The 13,537-nt window shown below is 40.9% G+C and overlaps 1 protein-coding gene across 1 annotated transcript in view; it reads right to left on the bottom strand.

Moving 5' to 3' along the window:
• DNAH7 (dynein axonemal heavy chain 7) overlaps positions 1-13,537 on the bottom strand; it is a 155,039-nt gene that overhangs the window by 128,566 nt on the left and 12,936 nt on the right. Inside the window, exons 5-12 of the mRNA XM_054722861.1 lie at positions 13,331-13,418; positions 12,145-12,325; positions 10,383-10,455; positions 8,238-8,363; positions 5,631-5,750; positions 3,554-3,737; positions 2,551-2,730; positions 381-653 (exon numbers count right to left, since the gene is read on the bottom strand). Of these exons, the coding sequence (XP_054578836.1) occupies positions 381-653; positions 2,551-2,730; positions 3,554-3,737; positions 5,631-5,750; positions 8,238-8,363; positions 10,383-10,455; positions 12,145-12,325; positions 13,331-13,418 (1,225 nt within the window). The remainder of the gene's footprint in view (positions 1-380; positions 654-2,550; positions 2,731-3,553; positions 3,738-5,630; positions 5,751-8,237; positions 8,364-10,382; positions 10,456-12,144; positions 12,326-13,330; positions 13,419-13,537) is intronic.

The raw sequence follows: 13,537 nt of genomic DNA, 5'->3' as shown, positions 1-13,537 counted from the left end.
TCACATCGATGTGTTTCTCTCTCTCTTTCCCTCTCTCTTCCACTCTCTTTAAAATCAATGGAAAAATATCCTCGGGCGAGGATTAATAAAAAAGTAAAAATTTAAGTTCTTGGGATTGTTGAGGGGTCAGATGAAAGTGCTTAAAAAGTTAGGGCTGTAGTAGACTTTCAACTCTATGAGCACCAGAACCGTGTCTGTTTTGTCCAGCTCCGTGCATCCCGGGTTTCCCACAATGCTTGGCACATGGAAAGGCTCAGTCGGTATTTTCCCTTTTGCTGGTCCCGGTCTAAATCTCTCCCGGTGTGGCCTGAAACACATTCTGGTGACCCCGGGGGAATGGCCTCAGGTCCAGAGAAGAGCCGTACAAATGGGCCGCCCACCTTTCTCGATGTGTACTGTATGTCCTCCATCAGTTGTTGGTATTTGCGGATTTCTTGTATTATTCTGTCGTAATGGTGGTTTTCTGCAAGGAAAGCATCCACGTCCCGCTCAGCTTTCCTGGTGATCAAGAAGTCGTACTTGTCGTAGAGTCTGAGGTGCTCGATGGGGGCTGCGCTCTCTCTCATGATCACCTCCTTAACCTTTTCTTTGTGAGCTTCAATGATTTCGTCCAGAATTATTGGTGCCAAGGTTGTTGGCTTAGAGTTACTGTCCTAAAAAGAGGGCAGGGGAAAAACAATGGTAGTAATTTGAAATACCTTATATAAAGGTAACTGTGTCACTTAGCTTTGTAAAAAGGCCAATCTTACCATATTGACATTATTTTTTATTCACAAGGTCTTTTTGATTTTCTATTCTCTGAAGTAAGATATGCAGTCTTTCTATTTTATTGTTTTCTGTTTTTTTTTTTTGTATATTTTAAATATCTATGTTTCATATAACTTTTTATTTCTTCATAAGGCTACCTACCTAGTTTATGTTTTGATTTTCTCTATGGATGAAAGAACAGTCACTTAAAAATGTACACCAAGTAAGAGAATATAAAAACAGCAAACTCCACATTTTATTTGCCCAATTGTATATGCTAGTTTTATGAGGTAGTGTTTGCATTGTACACTATTTTTAAAAATAAGGCATTTTAATGTCACATCATCATGCTTTTTTGATCACCGTACATTTTCACTTTGAGGAGTAACGTGTCTAGAGCAAGGAAAGACTGTTTACTCATTATTGACCTCTGATTAACGAACAGCAACTAGAGCAGACGAAAATCCCTCGTTGCAAAATTTGCGTTCTGCTATCATCATTAGCATAATGGTGGGCAAGAATGGACCAGACATGATTTCAAATAAGCAAACAAATCTCAACAGCGTTTCTCCTCTTTTTCAAATAAGAGGACAAATAAATGTGCTTACATGGTTTATCATCTTGAACCAAGTTAGTGGGTGTTTGGCAGCATTCAAATTTATAATATCTAAGGATTCTTTAAGAGAACTAATTTAGTCAGGTATCCAGGGTGCATTTGACCACTATGCCCCCTAGTGGGTATTTCAGGAAATTATTTTGCTTAGAACTACAGATGCTTCATGAGAACTTGAGTGAATCCCACCACCACCACCTCACCCCTTGGCTCCGTGGATGAGGGTGTCATCTTCTCTCAGAAAGAACGTTAGACTAAAGCCATCTCTATTGTGTACTGTATTCCATGTAAAATCATTGGATCTAATGTAAAGCTCATTAGTGTTCATTATGGAATGTTTATTAAATGTATTAACAGCCTGTGTAATTTTTGAAGGCTATAGATTTACTTTTCTAAAGAGAACTGGAGACCAGTACTTCGGAACTATATTAGAAAGTATTGTTTTTATGTGACTCCTAATCAGTCCCTATCAAGAGCGAAGAGAAATGATATATTAGATGAGATAGTTCTGTGTTCAAAAGCATCTCAAATTATATCAAGAGATGGTGATGTACGCGGACTCACTACACTTTAAGTTACTCATAGGTTTGCCTTCTGTGGGGGAAAGGGTTTAATTAAAAAAAAATAATTTCCCCTTTAATTTCTATCAAAATTTTTGTAAGAAACATCTATCTGAATTCCACCTCAGCAGTTGCTGCCAAAGATCATTAAGAGCATGCTCATTATCTTACTCAAAGGCCTCTCTAAAGCTGGTATTTAGGTGGTATTCTAGTAAAGCCATCTCCAACAACGCAGACTTTGGTAAACCATCCTCCTCCGTGCATCCTTCTGTCCCTTTCCTGTGTGAGTAACTTGTAAGATCTCTGTTTCTCCCTGGGCATGAACTTTGGGTGGAGGGACTTCCCATTTCTTTTTGCTTTCTCTTTCCATTTCTGTTTGATCATCCCGGAAAGTACGTTAGCCTGGGACTGTCTCTCTCTGACCAGCAGATTCCAGTGGAAGACTGGACTGAGCAACTAGGGGTATTGTTAGGGAAGTTAATGGGAAAACAGTACTCTTTTGGAGCAAAACTTCCTTATAAGTCAATGTTACTAGGCTGTTTAAATTCTCCAAAGCCGAGGATCCCTGTCGACACCTTTTGAAGTGAGTAGCATGCCAACTCAAGCAATCAGAATACACTTGTTACTCACCCACTTGGAATACAATTTTGTCTCCACCCTCGGCACAAAACTGACAGCTTTAATCATGACATCATAAATATTTAAAAAGATGTCTATATAGTCTTCGAACTGAGGTTCAAACTTAATGGTGTCATTATCAAGCAGCAGCCTCATGATGAAACCTGGATGTTCAAAAGCTCTAACAGAATCCTGCAAAAAAAAGTATATATTCTTGGATTATTATTTATTAATTAGTGTCTTACTTTCCATACGAACGACTGTAAACCTACCTTTGCCCCACCCTGCACATAGGAACTGCGATAGACTGAGAAGTGTGCTGGCCCCGTTGGAATACGGGGAACCCACCGCTCCTCTTACGCCCTGGACGGCTAAGCCGAAGAAGAGCTACTGAAAAGGGCAAGTGACTCCCAGCTGGACTCGCTGGCGTCTAGCAGCCACGGGGCCTATAGATTCTGGGAAAAGGAGGATGTGCATGGCAGTGGGGCTCTAGAACCGTGCAAAAAAGAGCCCAACAGAACATTCAAATTCCCAGACAAAAAAAAGTCCCAGGTCCTGCTCACACTGTAATAGAACCTCTTCCGGAAAGAAAAGAGTTTCTCGTGGAAACGTTCCCCGGCCATCGTGACCCAAATTTCCTAATTGTGGGAATTTTCACGTATTTCTGCTGATCCTCACCCATGTGCTGATAGATACCCACGTATCCTAAACACACAGGCTGACATTCACTTGGTGGTGTTGTTTTTTTAAACAGATAAGCATAATAGGTCTAAGGACATACAACGTGAGGCAAATGTAGGTTTATAGTTGTGAGTATGAGAAACACAGTCTATTCTTGTGTTATTATTTATTAGTTATTGTATCATTTTCCAAAAGAACAGCTGTAAACCTAATTATGCCCCACCCTGTACTTTCTGCTGTCCCACTGGTAAAGGCATTTTAGCCTTTCTTCCCTGAAAAGATTGAAAATGAGTAAGTTAGTAGGTGAATATTGGTGTAACCGAACCAGTCTTACCGGGGGCTGTGCGATTAAGTCTGTGAAGTCCTGCATGGAGGCCAGCGTGAGGTCCTGCAGCTGCAGGGTCATCAGGGTGGCAGCGCAGTTGAAAAAGGACTCCAGCTTGGCGCTGCTCTCGCCAGTGGGCAGCTGCTTCTTTTTATTGCCTTGGTAATAAATGTTCTGCACTTCCGGAAACCACCTTGAAAGAACAACAGACTCTTAAAAGCTCATGTTCTTTTAACAGTAACTGCTGGACAGCTGAGGGCCTTCGCCGAGAGGCAGGGTGCTAAGTGACACTGCCCGCTGCCTGGATGTAAGCGCTGGCCTATTTCACATCTCCCCCGAACGGACACTTGCGTCACAGCCAATAGAAAACGACGCAGTGGTGTGACGCTGTGAGGAAATGTAACTCCTCATGGGAACTATGATGGATGCGCTTTTTGAATAAATATGACAACTAACTCTATTGACTATTACAAGGTGCTCCTGCTGTCCGGGCCCCCGAATGTTCTTCAGGGAATGGATTTGCTTAAAGCTGAACAACTGATCGGGCCAAGGGAGGGTTTGTAGGGTTCAACGGCATTTTATGCTGTCCTATCTGTTTCACCGTGACTTGAAAACAAGGTACAAATCAATGAAATCAAGTAGAGTATATTTTTATTCCCCTGAATGTAAAATCCTGAAACAGTGAGTGAGATTAAAATGTGCATGTATCCTTATGATAAAAGGAAAACAGTGAAATTCATATATAGATACATCAGGATGATAATAGGTGACGTTTTCTGTTTATAAAACCACTGTCCAACGCTACGAAATTAAGGAATGCTGGTATCCCTTTCACAAGAGCTAATGAATTTTTTAAAACAGGGAATCCATAACCTCAGGAGTTGCCTGAGTGCTCCAAGAACAAGCTAAGCTTTAAATATATGCATTCGCCCCATTAACAAATATGTATTAGAGTCTACTCTGTGCTGGGGACATGTCATGAGAGATATAAAACTTTATGACATCATCCCTTCCCTCATAAAGGCCATGTGTCATGGCAGCAAAACAGCTTTGAAGTCAAAGGACAGAGATGTAATTTCCCATTTATTAGTGAAGAAGGGTTTTATAGTGAAGATGGCAGTTTCACCAAAGAATAGACAGAAATGATGCCCAGCTGACCTATGAACCAGGAGGTCAGGGTTTGGTTCCTGGTCAGGGCACATGCCCGGGTTGTGGGCTCAAGCCCCAGTGTGGGGCCTGCAGGAGACAGCCAATCCATGATTCTCTCTCATTATTGATGTTTCTGTCTCCCTCCCTCTCCCTTCCTCTCTGAAATCAATAAAAATTTATATTTTTAAAAAAGAATAGATAGACATGAAATGAGAAAGGCCCTGAGAAAAGGATGTGGAGTAGAAGCAGAATAGTAAGTAAAACAGGTGGGGTAGGTGAAGCTAATATGTCTGATCGTGTCACTGCCTATAGTAGAGGTACTAGGCTAGAAAAGAGGAGGAAATAAGTGGGGGAAATGCTGTGAGCACTTCTGCAGAGCTTGGGAGCTGAGTGTTCGAACTTGGGACAGCCTTTCCCGTTAAGATGAAGCTCTGGTGCAATTATCATTTGACAAATCTAACCTCCAATGAGATTGTAAACTTCTTTAAAGGATGTATTTTCCCCACCTAATCATTCTTTAAACTCTTCTGCATCTCTCATCCAAAAGCAAAATGAAAAAAGCACAGCAACCTGCATGTGTCAATAGTAGATGTCAAATAAATATCTGGCAAGTGAGTAGTTGACGATCATTCCCCCGTGGGACAATAAGGATGAATCTTGAGGGTGTTATGCTAAGCGAACTAAATCAGAGCTGAGGTGGAAACCAGACATTAAGAAAAAGGTAACCATCAATCATAATCATTTTGGTTTCTGTGCAGTCTGTGCTGTGTAGAACATTTGGGTAGACATCACAGACCAAAGCAGGTAAGCATATCATATTTAACTCTTAAGCAGAAATGATTACAAACTTGTTAAAATTCAATTTTCTAAAAGCAGTTAAAATGCAGAACCCCACCAATCCCATTTTTAAATTCATTATCCTCTGTCAAAACTTTACGTTTTAAGTAGAGTCTCTTTGGCAGTTTCCAGGTGTCTCATGATGATGGTCTGAAAATTTGACAGCTCTAATGCCTCCTGGCGATTGTGAAATTCCTCTGTATCAATTAAACGTAATTTCCTGTGAGATAAAAATGAACAGTGGTTTTATATTTTGTATTTTGCTATTTTATCCCTTCTAAAAAATATGATATTTCTAAGTTTTATCACTAAAATTTATGTTTCATAAAATTAAAAATTCAAATACATGCGATAATATAATTTTAAATATAATTAACATATTTTGCATGTGACTTTCCAACTTTCCCAGCACCATTTATTGAAGAGGCTTTTCCCCATCCATTAGATGTTTTCAGCTCCTTTATAGAAATGTATTTGCCCATGTACATGTAGGTTTACTTCTGGACTCTCAATTCTGTTTCATTGGTCTGGGTGTCTGTTTTTCTACCAGTACCGTGCTGTTTTGATTACTGTCACTTTGTAGTAGAATCTGAAGTCAGGGAGGGTGACACCTCCAGCTTTGTTCTTTTTTCTCAGGATTGCTTTGGCTACTCGGGGTCTTTTGTGGTTCCACTTGTCCCCATGCACAAAAATTAACTCAAAATGAATTAAAGACCTAACTATAAGACCTGAAACAACAAATTAAGTAGGAGATAACATAGGTACTAAACTTATGGACTTACTATATGTACTTTACTCATTGATTACCTATTAGTATAATTGTGTTACTCACTACAATTTAACTATAGATTTCTTCCCTATTTCCATGTGATTAAGTGATTTCTATATTATTTGAAAGATAGTAACCACTATTAAAAACATCACATTTAATCTTTACTTAAAGGTTAATATAAAATCCTGGCTAGTAAATAAAACACATTTCAGATCGATTTATTTATACTCCTTTCACAAGCTAAATTAATCTCTTAGGTCATAAAGCATTCAGTACAGGGCATGGCTGCTGAGAACCAAGATCAACAGTTATTAATATAAATGTGAGAAGCCCGGTCAGAAGGCTGAATTGGGCTCTTTGAATATTCCAGGGTGAATATTTGCATTTTATTACCTACTGCTGACTCAATGGCCTAAAGCAAACTCCCCCAACCTGATAATCTTACTGTTTACTAAATATTACCATTGATATGTCTGTTTGCATTCCTAAAGGGCAATTGTGTATTCTAGTAAATAAGACTCAGTGGAACTTGACTACTACAGTTAAGCTTTCCCTGGCTTCCCCCATAATTTCCAAATTTATATTTCTTGTCTTGTGTGTCAATTTGCGCATCAGCTCTTTCCAAACCTTTGAACCCGAAAGTCACGCTGGCCGTGGCTTTTCACACGGCTGACCCACGAGGCACAGAGGGGGGTTAGCGTTGCTGGTGCCCCTTTGCTAAGGTGATGGGTGTGCTGGACCACTGGGCGGTGTGGCGTAACGGCTTCAACAGGATGCTTTGAAAACTCAGCCTAATGGCACGTCTAACAGACAAAGCCTAGCCCTTTATGAACGAGCTGAGCCGTGGGCCCACCCAGCCCAGTGTGTCCGGCAGCTCCACCGGTGAGTGGCTGAGAGGAAAACCCGTGGTGGGGGAGAAAAGGCTCGCAGACCCCGTCTCCCTCCCCCCAACACCTCCCCAGGCCAGGGTGCCCTCTTCTCTGCCATAAAACAGGCCCATCCGTGTTTTGAGGGGGCTGTTGGGAGGCCCTCTTTAGGAAAAATGACATATATGCATTACTTTTGCATATTCACAAAGACATATTCCCAGTGCCCTGGAAGTGGCAGTTGGAGGAAGGGGAGATGATGAAGCTGGAGCTTCTAAAACACGAGGCGAACCGTCCTCAGCCCGGGCCAAGCTCTCCAGCTTCACAGCGCCCACCAGCGCTCCTCCCGCTGGCCCCGTCCCCACAGGACAGGGCCCGGGAGGTGATGCCTGGCCCGGGTCACCGGGGACCATCACTCATGCCACTCTCATGGGCAATAGTGTCTAGGTAGCGGCCAATGTTTTGTGGGATTTAAAGCAGGACATGATACGCCCAGCCGGAGTGGCTCCGTAGTTGAGCATTGACCTATGAACCTGGAGGTCAGCGTTCAATTCCCGTCAGGGCACACGCCCGGGTTTTGGGCTCGATCCCCAACGTGGGGTGTGCTGGAGGCAGCCGATCAATGATTCTGTCTCATCATTGATGTTTCTATCTCTCTCTCCCTCTCCCTTCCTCTTTGAATTCAATAAAAATATATTTTAAAAATAAAACCCACAGGGCATGATAATTCAGCCCCTGAACTGTAATTACCCCTTAAAGATTGTGTGAGAGGGGAACAGGGGGGTGGGGGAAATGGGAGATATCTGTAATACTAACAACAATAAAAAAAAGATTGTGTGATATCAGGGTATGGGATGGGGAGGGGAGAACTGGATTAGAGAGAGAGGCAGTGTTTGCTTTTTATTCCATGCATTTCTATATTGCTCATTTAAAACCATGCTTAAATACTTACATGGCGTTTGTGATATTTTTAAGATTTGCCCTCAAAGTGGAAAAGAGATAGTTAAGATGCCACACGATAATTTCCATCTCAAAAACAAAGCGCAGCGCAGCCAGGCCCGACACTCACTTGAAGCTGCTGTGCCACAGGTCCAGCACCGCCAGCATCGTGGGGTTCATCGCGTTCAAGTGGTCCCGGATGTAGCCGCTCGCGGCCAAGAACGATTTCCTCCACGGCTTCGGGAGAATTTCCATTCTGAAAACGGAGAAAATACATGTAACCTTCTCTAAAGACCAAAAGAAAGTATTTGTATAGCTAATGTACTTTTTGAGGAATAATGGTTTAATTTTAATTAAAAATATGATGCATCCCTCATGGTAATAACAGTACAAGTCATGCTCTTTCTAATTTATTACAATCTCAGGACCATGATGCATATGAAATTAGATTTGAATGTTTATCACGTATGGTGGGGTTTTTTTTTCTCTAAACAGTTTGTCCTATTGAGTCCAAAAATAAATTATAATGATCAAACAGAAACATGTGATGCTATACATATACATCTTAAAAGATTTTCTTAAACAGGACACAAAACATTTAACTTTTCCTTTATTTTTTAAATATTGCAAGGATATAGTCCTTCCTCCTATGGGAATGCCCTTGAAACTCACCTCTGTTAATGTGTGAAGGGCATCTACAAAATGGACACTAATATTCTCACTTAAAGCCACTTCCTCTGTAAGTCCTATGACCTGAATAACCATCTTTTCCATATTGAAGATGTGCCACCTTCATCTTTCAGAGCATATGTAAACATTTACATTTTATGCTTATAATTTTTTACCCGCACTGATTTTAAACACCCAGTCTTGTTTTGTTACGCAGTAAATTTAATGCAGGTTTTTAGTTGTGGCCATACCACCTTTACAAGGGCGACTTTTGTCTATCTCCAGGAGAAAGGCTGTTCTCCATGCAAGATACGCTGGAAATGGCTGCAAGACTTTTTATTTTTGTCATCATAGGAAACAATTTGGGAAACTTTAAATCGGTATAAAAGAAAAAGAAGTAAAACTGAATTGGCTACCTAATTATATCAGCATAAATTCTAGTCTTCAAACTAAGGAATTTATTCCTAAATGGTAATTATTTTAGGGAAAATATATAACAAGTGAATTTTCCCATTATGTGTTCCATATTTTAATCCATGTAATACATTAAAATATATTCTGTGTATGCATATTTCCTGCCACCTTCCCATGTGGTTTGGGGCATTCAAATTGCCATCAAACTTTTAAATCCCTACTAGAGGCCCAGTGCATGAAATTCGTGCACTCAGGGGAGGGGGTTCCCAAGCACAGCCTGTGCTCTCTCGCAGTCCGGGAGCCCTCGGGAAATGGGCCTAAGCCATCAGTCAGACATCCTTAGTGCTGCTGTGGAGTCGGGAGAGGCTCCCACCACTGCTGCTGCGCTCGCCAGCTGTGAGCCCGGCTTCTGGCTGAGCGGCTCCCCCTGTGGGAGCTCTCTGACTACCAGGGGGCAGCTCCTATGTTGAGCGTCTATCCCCTGGTGGTCAGTGTGCATCATAGCGACTGGTCATTCCACCGTCAGGCCGAAACAATATCCCCCGAGGGGGTCCGGGATTGAGAGAGGGCGCAGGCCAGGCCAAGGGACCCCACTGGTGCACAATCAGGGCTGGGGAGGGATGCAGGAGGTTGGCCAGCTGGGGAGGGACTGCTGGAGGGCTCCAGGGTGTGTCTGGCCTGTCTCGCTCAGTCCGGATCAGCCACACCCAGCAGCAAGCTAACCTACCAGTCAGAGTGTCAGCCCCCTGGTGGTTAGTGCACGTCATAGCGAGTGGTTGAGCGGCCTTAGCATATCATTAGCATATTATGCTTTGATTGGTTGAACAGACAACTGGATGACTGGACACTTAGCATATTAAGCTTTTATTATATAGGATTATATCTGCAGTCTGTGCTGGGAGCTGTGTATGTACGAAGGTTTGGTTCAGGTTCTTCCACCAGGCCCTCATGTTTTAACCACCTGGTCGTCCACCTGACCACATGTCTATTTGTCTAACCACCTATCCATCAATTTGTAAAGTAATGTATTAGGGCTTAAATACATAAGTAAGCTAAAACAGTGGCCAGTTGTATATATGAAATGCATCAATTATAAACATATATGTGAGAAAATAGTACCAGTGTATGAAGAGTTACACATACACAGGAATGGCCACATAATCAATATTTGCAGATAAACTTGATTGCTTACTCAGCACGATGGGGTGGAAGTTCGTCTGTCTTTTTATCATCTTTCTCTCTAGGATCTTTTAAAACAAAATCAACTGGAAGAAAATAGAAAAATTCTGATCAATAACCTTATAATAATTACAGTATGTTTACCAGCAATTGCAAAATTAATTTAATTAAAACTGTTTAAAATTATATTTAGTTTTTAAAAATAAGCGATTTGTGCATTTATGATTACAAGAAAATAAAAATCATGAGAAAAATCTACGATGTCTTTGTCTTTGAGAATGTTTCTTAACAATGTCCCTGTTCTTTCATTTGCAAATAGTAATAACTTTTATATCGCAGCTTCCTTTATAGCTGTTCCACAAAAGGCAGTTCTTGTTGAACTGAAGGTCAACAGCACAGAGTAGCAGCAGTCGTGCCCCCTCACAGAAAAAATACACGTATTGCCTGTTGTTCCCTTTCATTGCTTAGGAGCATAAGACAACCTTGTTATAAGTCAGTAAAGTGAGCTGCTTTTGCTTCTGTATTCTGGGGTCTTTTAGGTTAATTCTAATGTTCCAGCCGGTGTTTCGGGATGCTCTTTCTAAAATGCAAACACGTATTACCCCTCTGCTGACAACCCTTCCGCGACTCGCCCGTACCTCCCAACCAACGCTTTAAAAAGGCAGATGGAGCCCATCAAATTCTGTCGCCTTCCCAAAATGCCCCCTTTGCTTCGGCCATCAGAAAAGCTCCCCAGCCAGGGAGAGGCCTTCCCAGGCCCAACCTGTTCCCGGGTGCCTGTTCCTCACTCTCCAAGGCTCAATCCAGGTGCCCCCAGAGTCCTTCCCAACAAGGCAGGCACCGCCCCTCTCCCTTCGACGTGTCCTCTGCTTCCCTCCTTACTACACTCACTGCTCTGCTTTGTGATTTAGAGATTTGTCCACCTCCCTTATGACACTACTAGTATGAACATTGGGGGGGCAAGAATTTGGCTCTTTATGTTTATGTTACCAGGACACCCTCCCTGAAGGGGCCCCAGACCACTCCAAAGCATTGCGCTTTCTCCAGCTTTGAGCATAGCATCAATTATACACAATTATACCACAACCAGCTGGAGAGCCTTTTCAAAAAGTGTAGGTTGGAAGGTCCAGTCTCCAGACATTTTAATTCAGATGGGTTCAATAGTCAGCACTTTTTAAATGATTCTGATGATTAGTCGGTCTTAGAATGTATTGGTCCATACTGCAAACTTTTTATGTATAGGGCCAGATTGTAAGTATTTTCAACTTTGTGAGCCATAAGGTCTCTATCACAACAACTCAACTCTGTTCTTATAGGTCAAAAACAGTCATAGGAAATATGCAAATGATTGTTTGTAGCTGTGTTCCAATAAAACTTAATTTACAAAAACAGACAGTGGTCTAGACTGAGCCTGTGAGCTGTAGATTGCCAACCCTTAGTCCATAGCAACAATTTTGTAATTAATCACATTCTACTTTAAGATATCAGTAATATTCATGTTAATTAAATAATTATCATTTTATAATCTTCTTCAGTTCTGTTCTTTGTTGAGAGGATATATTCATACAGATAGAAAGATCATGTTTTTAAAAAATGTTTGCCATACTTTACTAATAAAACTTACCTACGATCTTAAGCAATGTAACAGCAATGTAAGAAACAGCATAATAAATGTAAGACACAGTTACAAGTATAGGTATTAACTTTTAAGTTAAAAAATTACCTTTAATGAGACATGCATGCAAATTAGAAAGCAAAAGGGAATGCTGGCTCACCGATGGACTTTTTTACACTAAGAAGATAATCTTCTCTCATTTCATCAGATAGCGTGAGTATGCTGTCAGTGAGGACTTTTAGATGCTGGGGGACCAAATTCAATACGTTCTCTAGCCAAGAATCTTCCATAGGGGCTATGTGGTCCGTATCAATCCCATGGTGAATATAATAGTAATATCTCTGCATAAAGGAGCAGAAGAAATGTAGATGGATTTATTGCTATAATAAAAGAAGTGTGTTTTCAGACATAAAACTACTGAGGAAAATGAAAGTTTGAGGAAAACAAACTATTTACACGTAATAAAAAAGTATTTTGCACAACTCATGTAGGCATGGTTTGAGATTACCTAAGTTTAAAAAATATGCATGATGTTGCATGAACTTTAAAGCTCTTAGTTCAGAATTCTATTATAAACCGTCAAGTGATATCACTAAATACATGACATACTGAACAAAGACCATGCAGAAATCGAGTTCAGTGTTGTATAAATAGGTGAAAATTTAGTGTGTTTTGTTCTTTTATTACCTATGCTCAGAAGTAGATCTTAAAAGTTGCAAGTGGCATAGATATCCCTAAACATTCATCTCAGAAATGTAATACGACACGGGTTAGAAAATTTCCAATTAACCTGTTAATATTCCACACTGTAATTTTACAGCTGTGATTAAATATGTGCATAAAATCTTCATTTTAAGACATGATAGTATTTCTCTAGTAATGGACATTTAGCTTCAATATATTTTCATTAGTTTTTAAAGTATGTCACGAAAATATTTTCAAATTTGCAATGTTAAAGTCTTGGATATTCCTATCTTTTAAAATTCTGTATTTGACGTACTCGAAGAGTTACCATTTCTAAAGTAAGTTAGTAGTCTTTGTAAAATGTAAATTATGTAATGAAGATAATTTCTCATGGAAGAATAAAGACATGTAAAGCTATACAAGACTGAGGCCAGCTTTCATCAAAGGGAGCAGGTAACTTGGGACCCTTTGATTGCTGTCCTGGTGACCAGGGACAGAGTCATTTCCTCCGTGAGCCCATGGAGCGAGCTGATGGAGCTCCCCGCTCACTCCTCCTTCCACAGGGCCTCACAGGGAGGAGCACAGATCAACCTCAAAAATCGGCACGCATCTGCGCGTGCTCCCCGTTACTCCTAGTCACGCGGATGGAAGAAAGCCGTTACCAAGATGTCTTTCTCGATGGCAGAGGTGGTCATTTTGGGAAGCGCACTTTCGTCAGGAACAGGCACGTCTGAGACAGCATCCTGTTGCCTAAAACAATGATAAACACGCTCCTTGAATGTCTGTAGGAAAGAGCTACTTTTATATCAATAGATAGAAAAAGATCAGGACTGTCTTCTGATAAATTGTAAGAAAAAACGAATTGTTTA

The sequence above is a fragment of the Eptesicus fuscus genome, chromosome 11 (assembly GCF_027574615.1).
Source record: "Eptesicus fuscus isolate TK198812 chromosome 11, DD_ASM_mEF_20220401, whole genome shotgun sequence".
Taxonomy (NCBI): Eukaryota; Metazoa; Chordata; class Mammalia; order Chiroptera; family Vespertilionidae; genus Eptesicus; species Eptesicus fuscus.
This window is presented reverse-complemented; position numbering and strand designations above follow the sequence as displayed.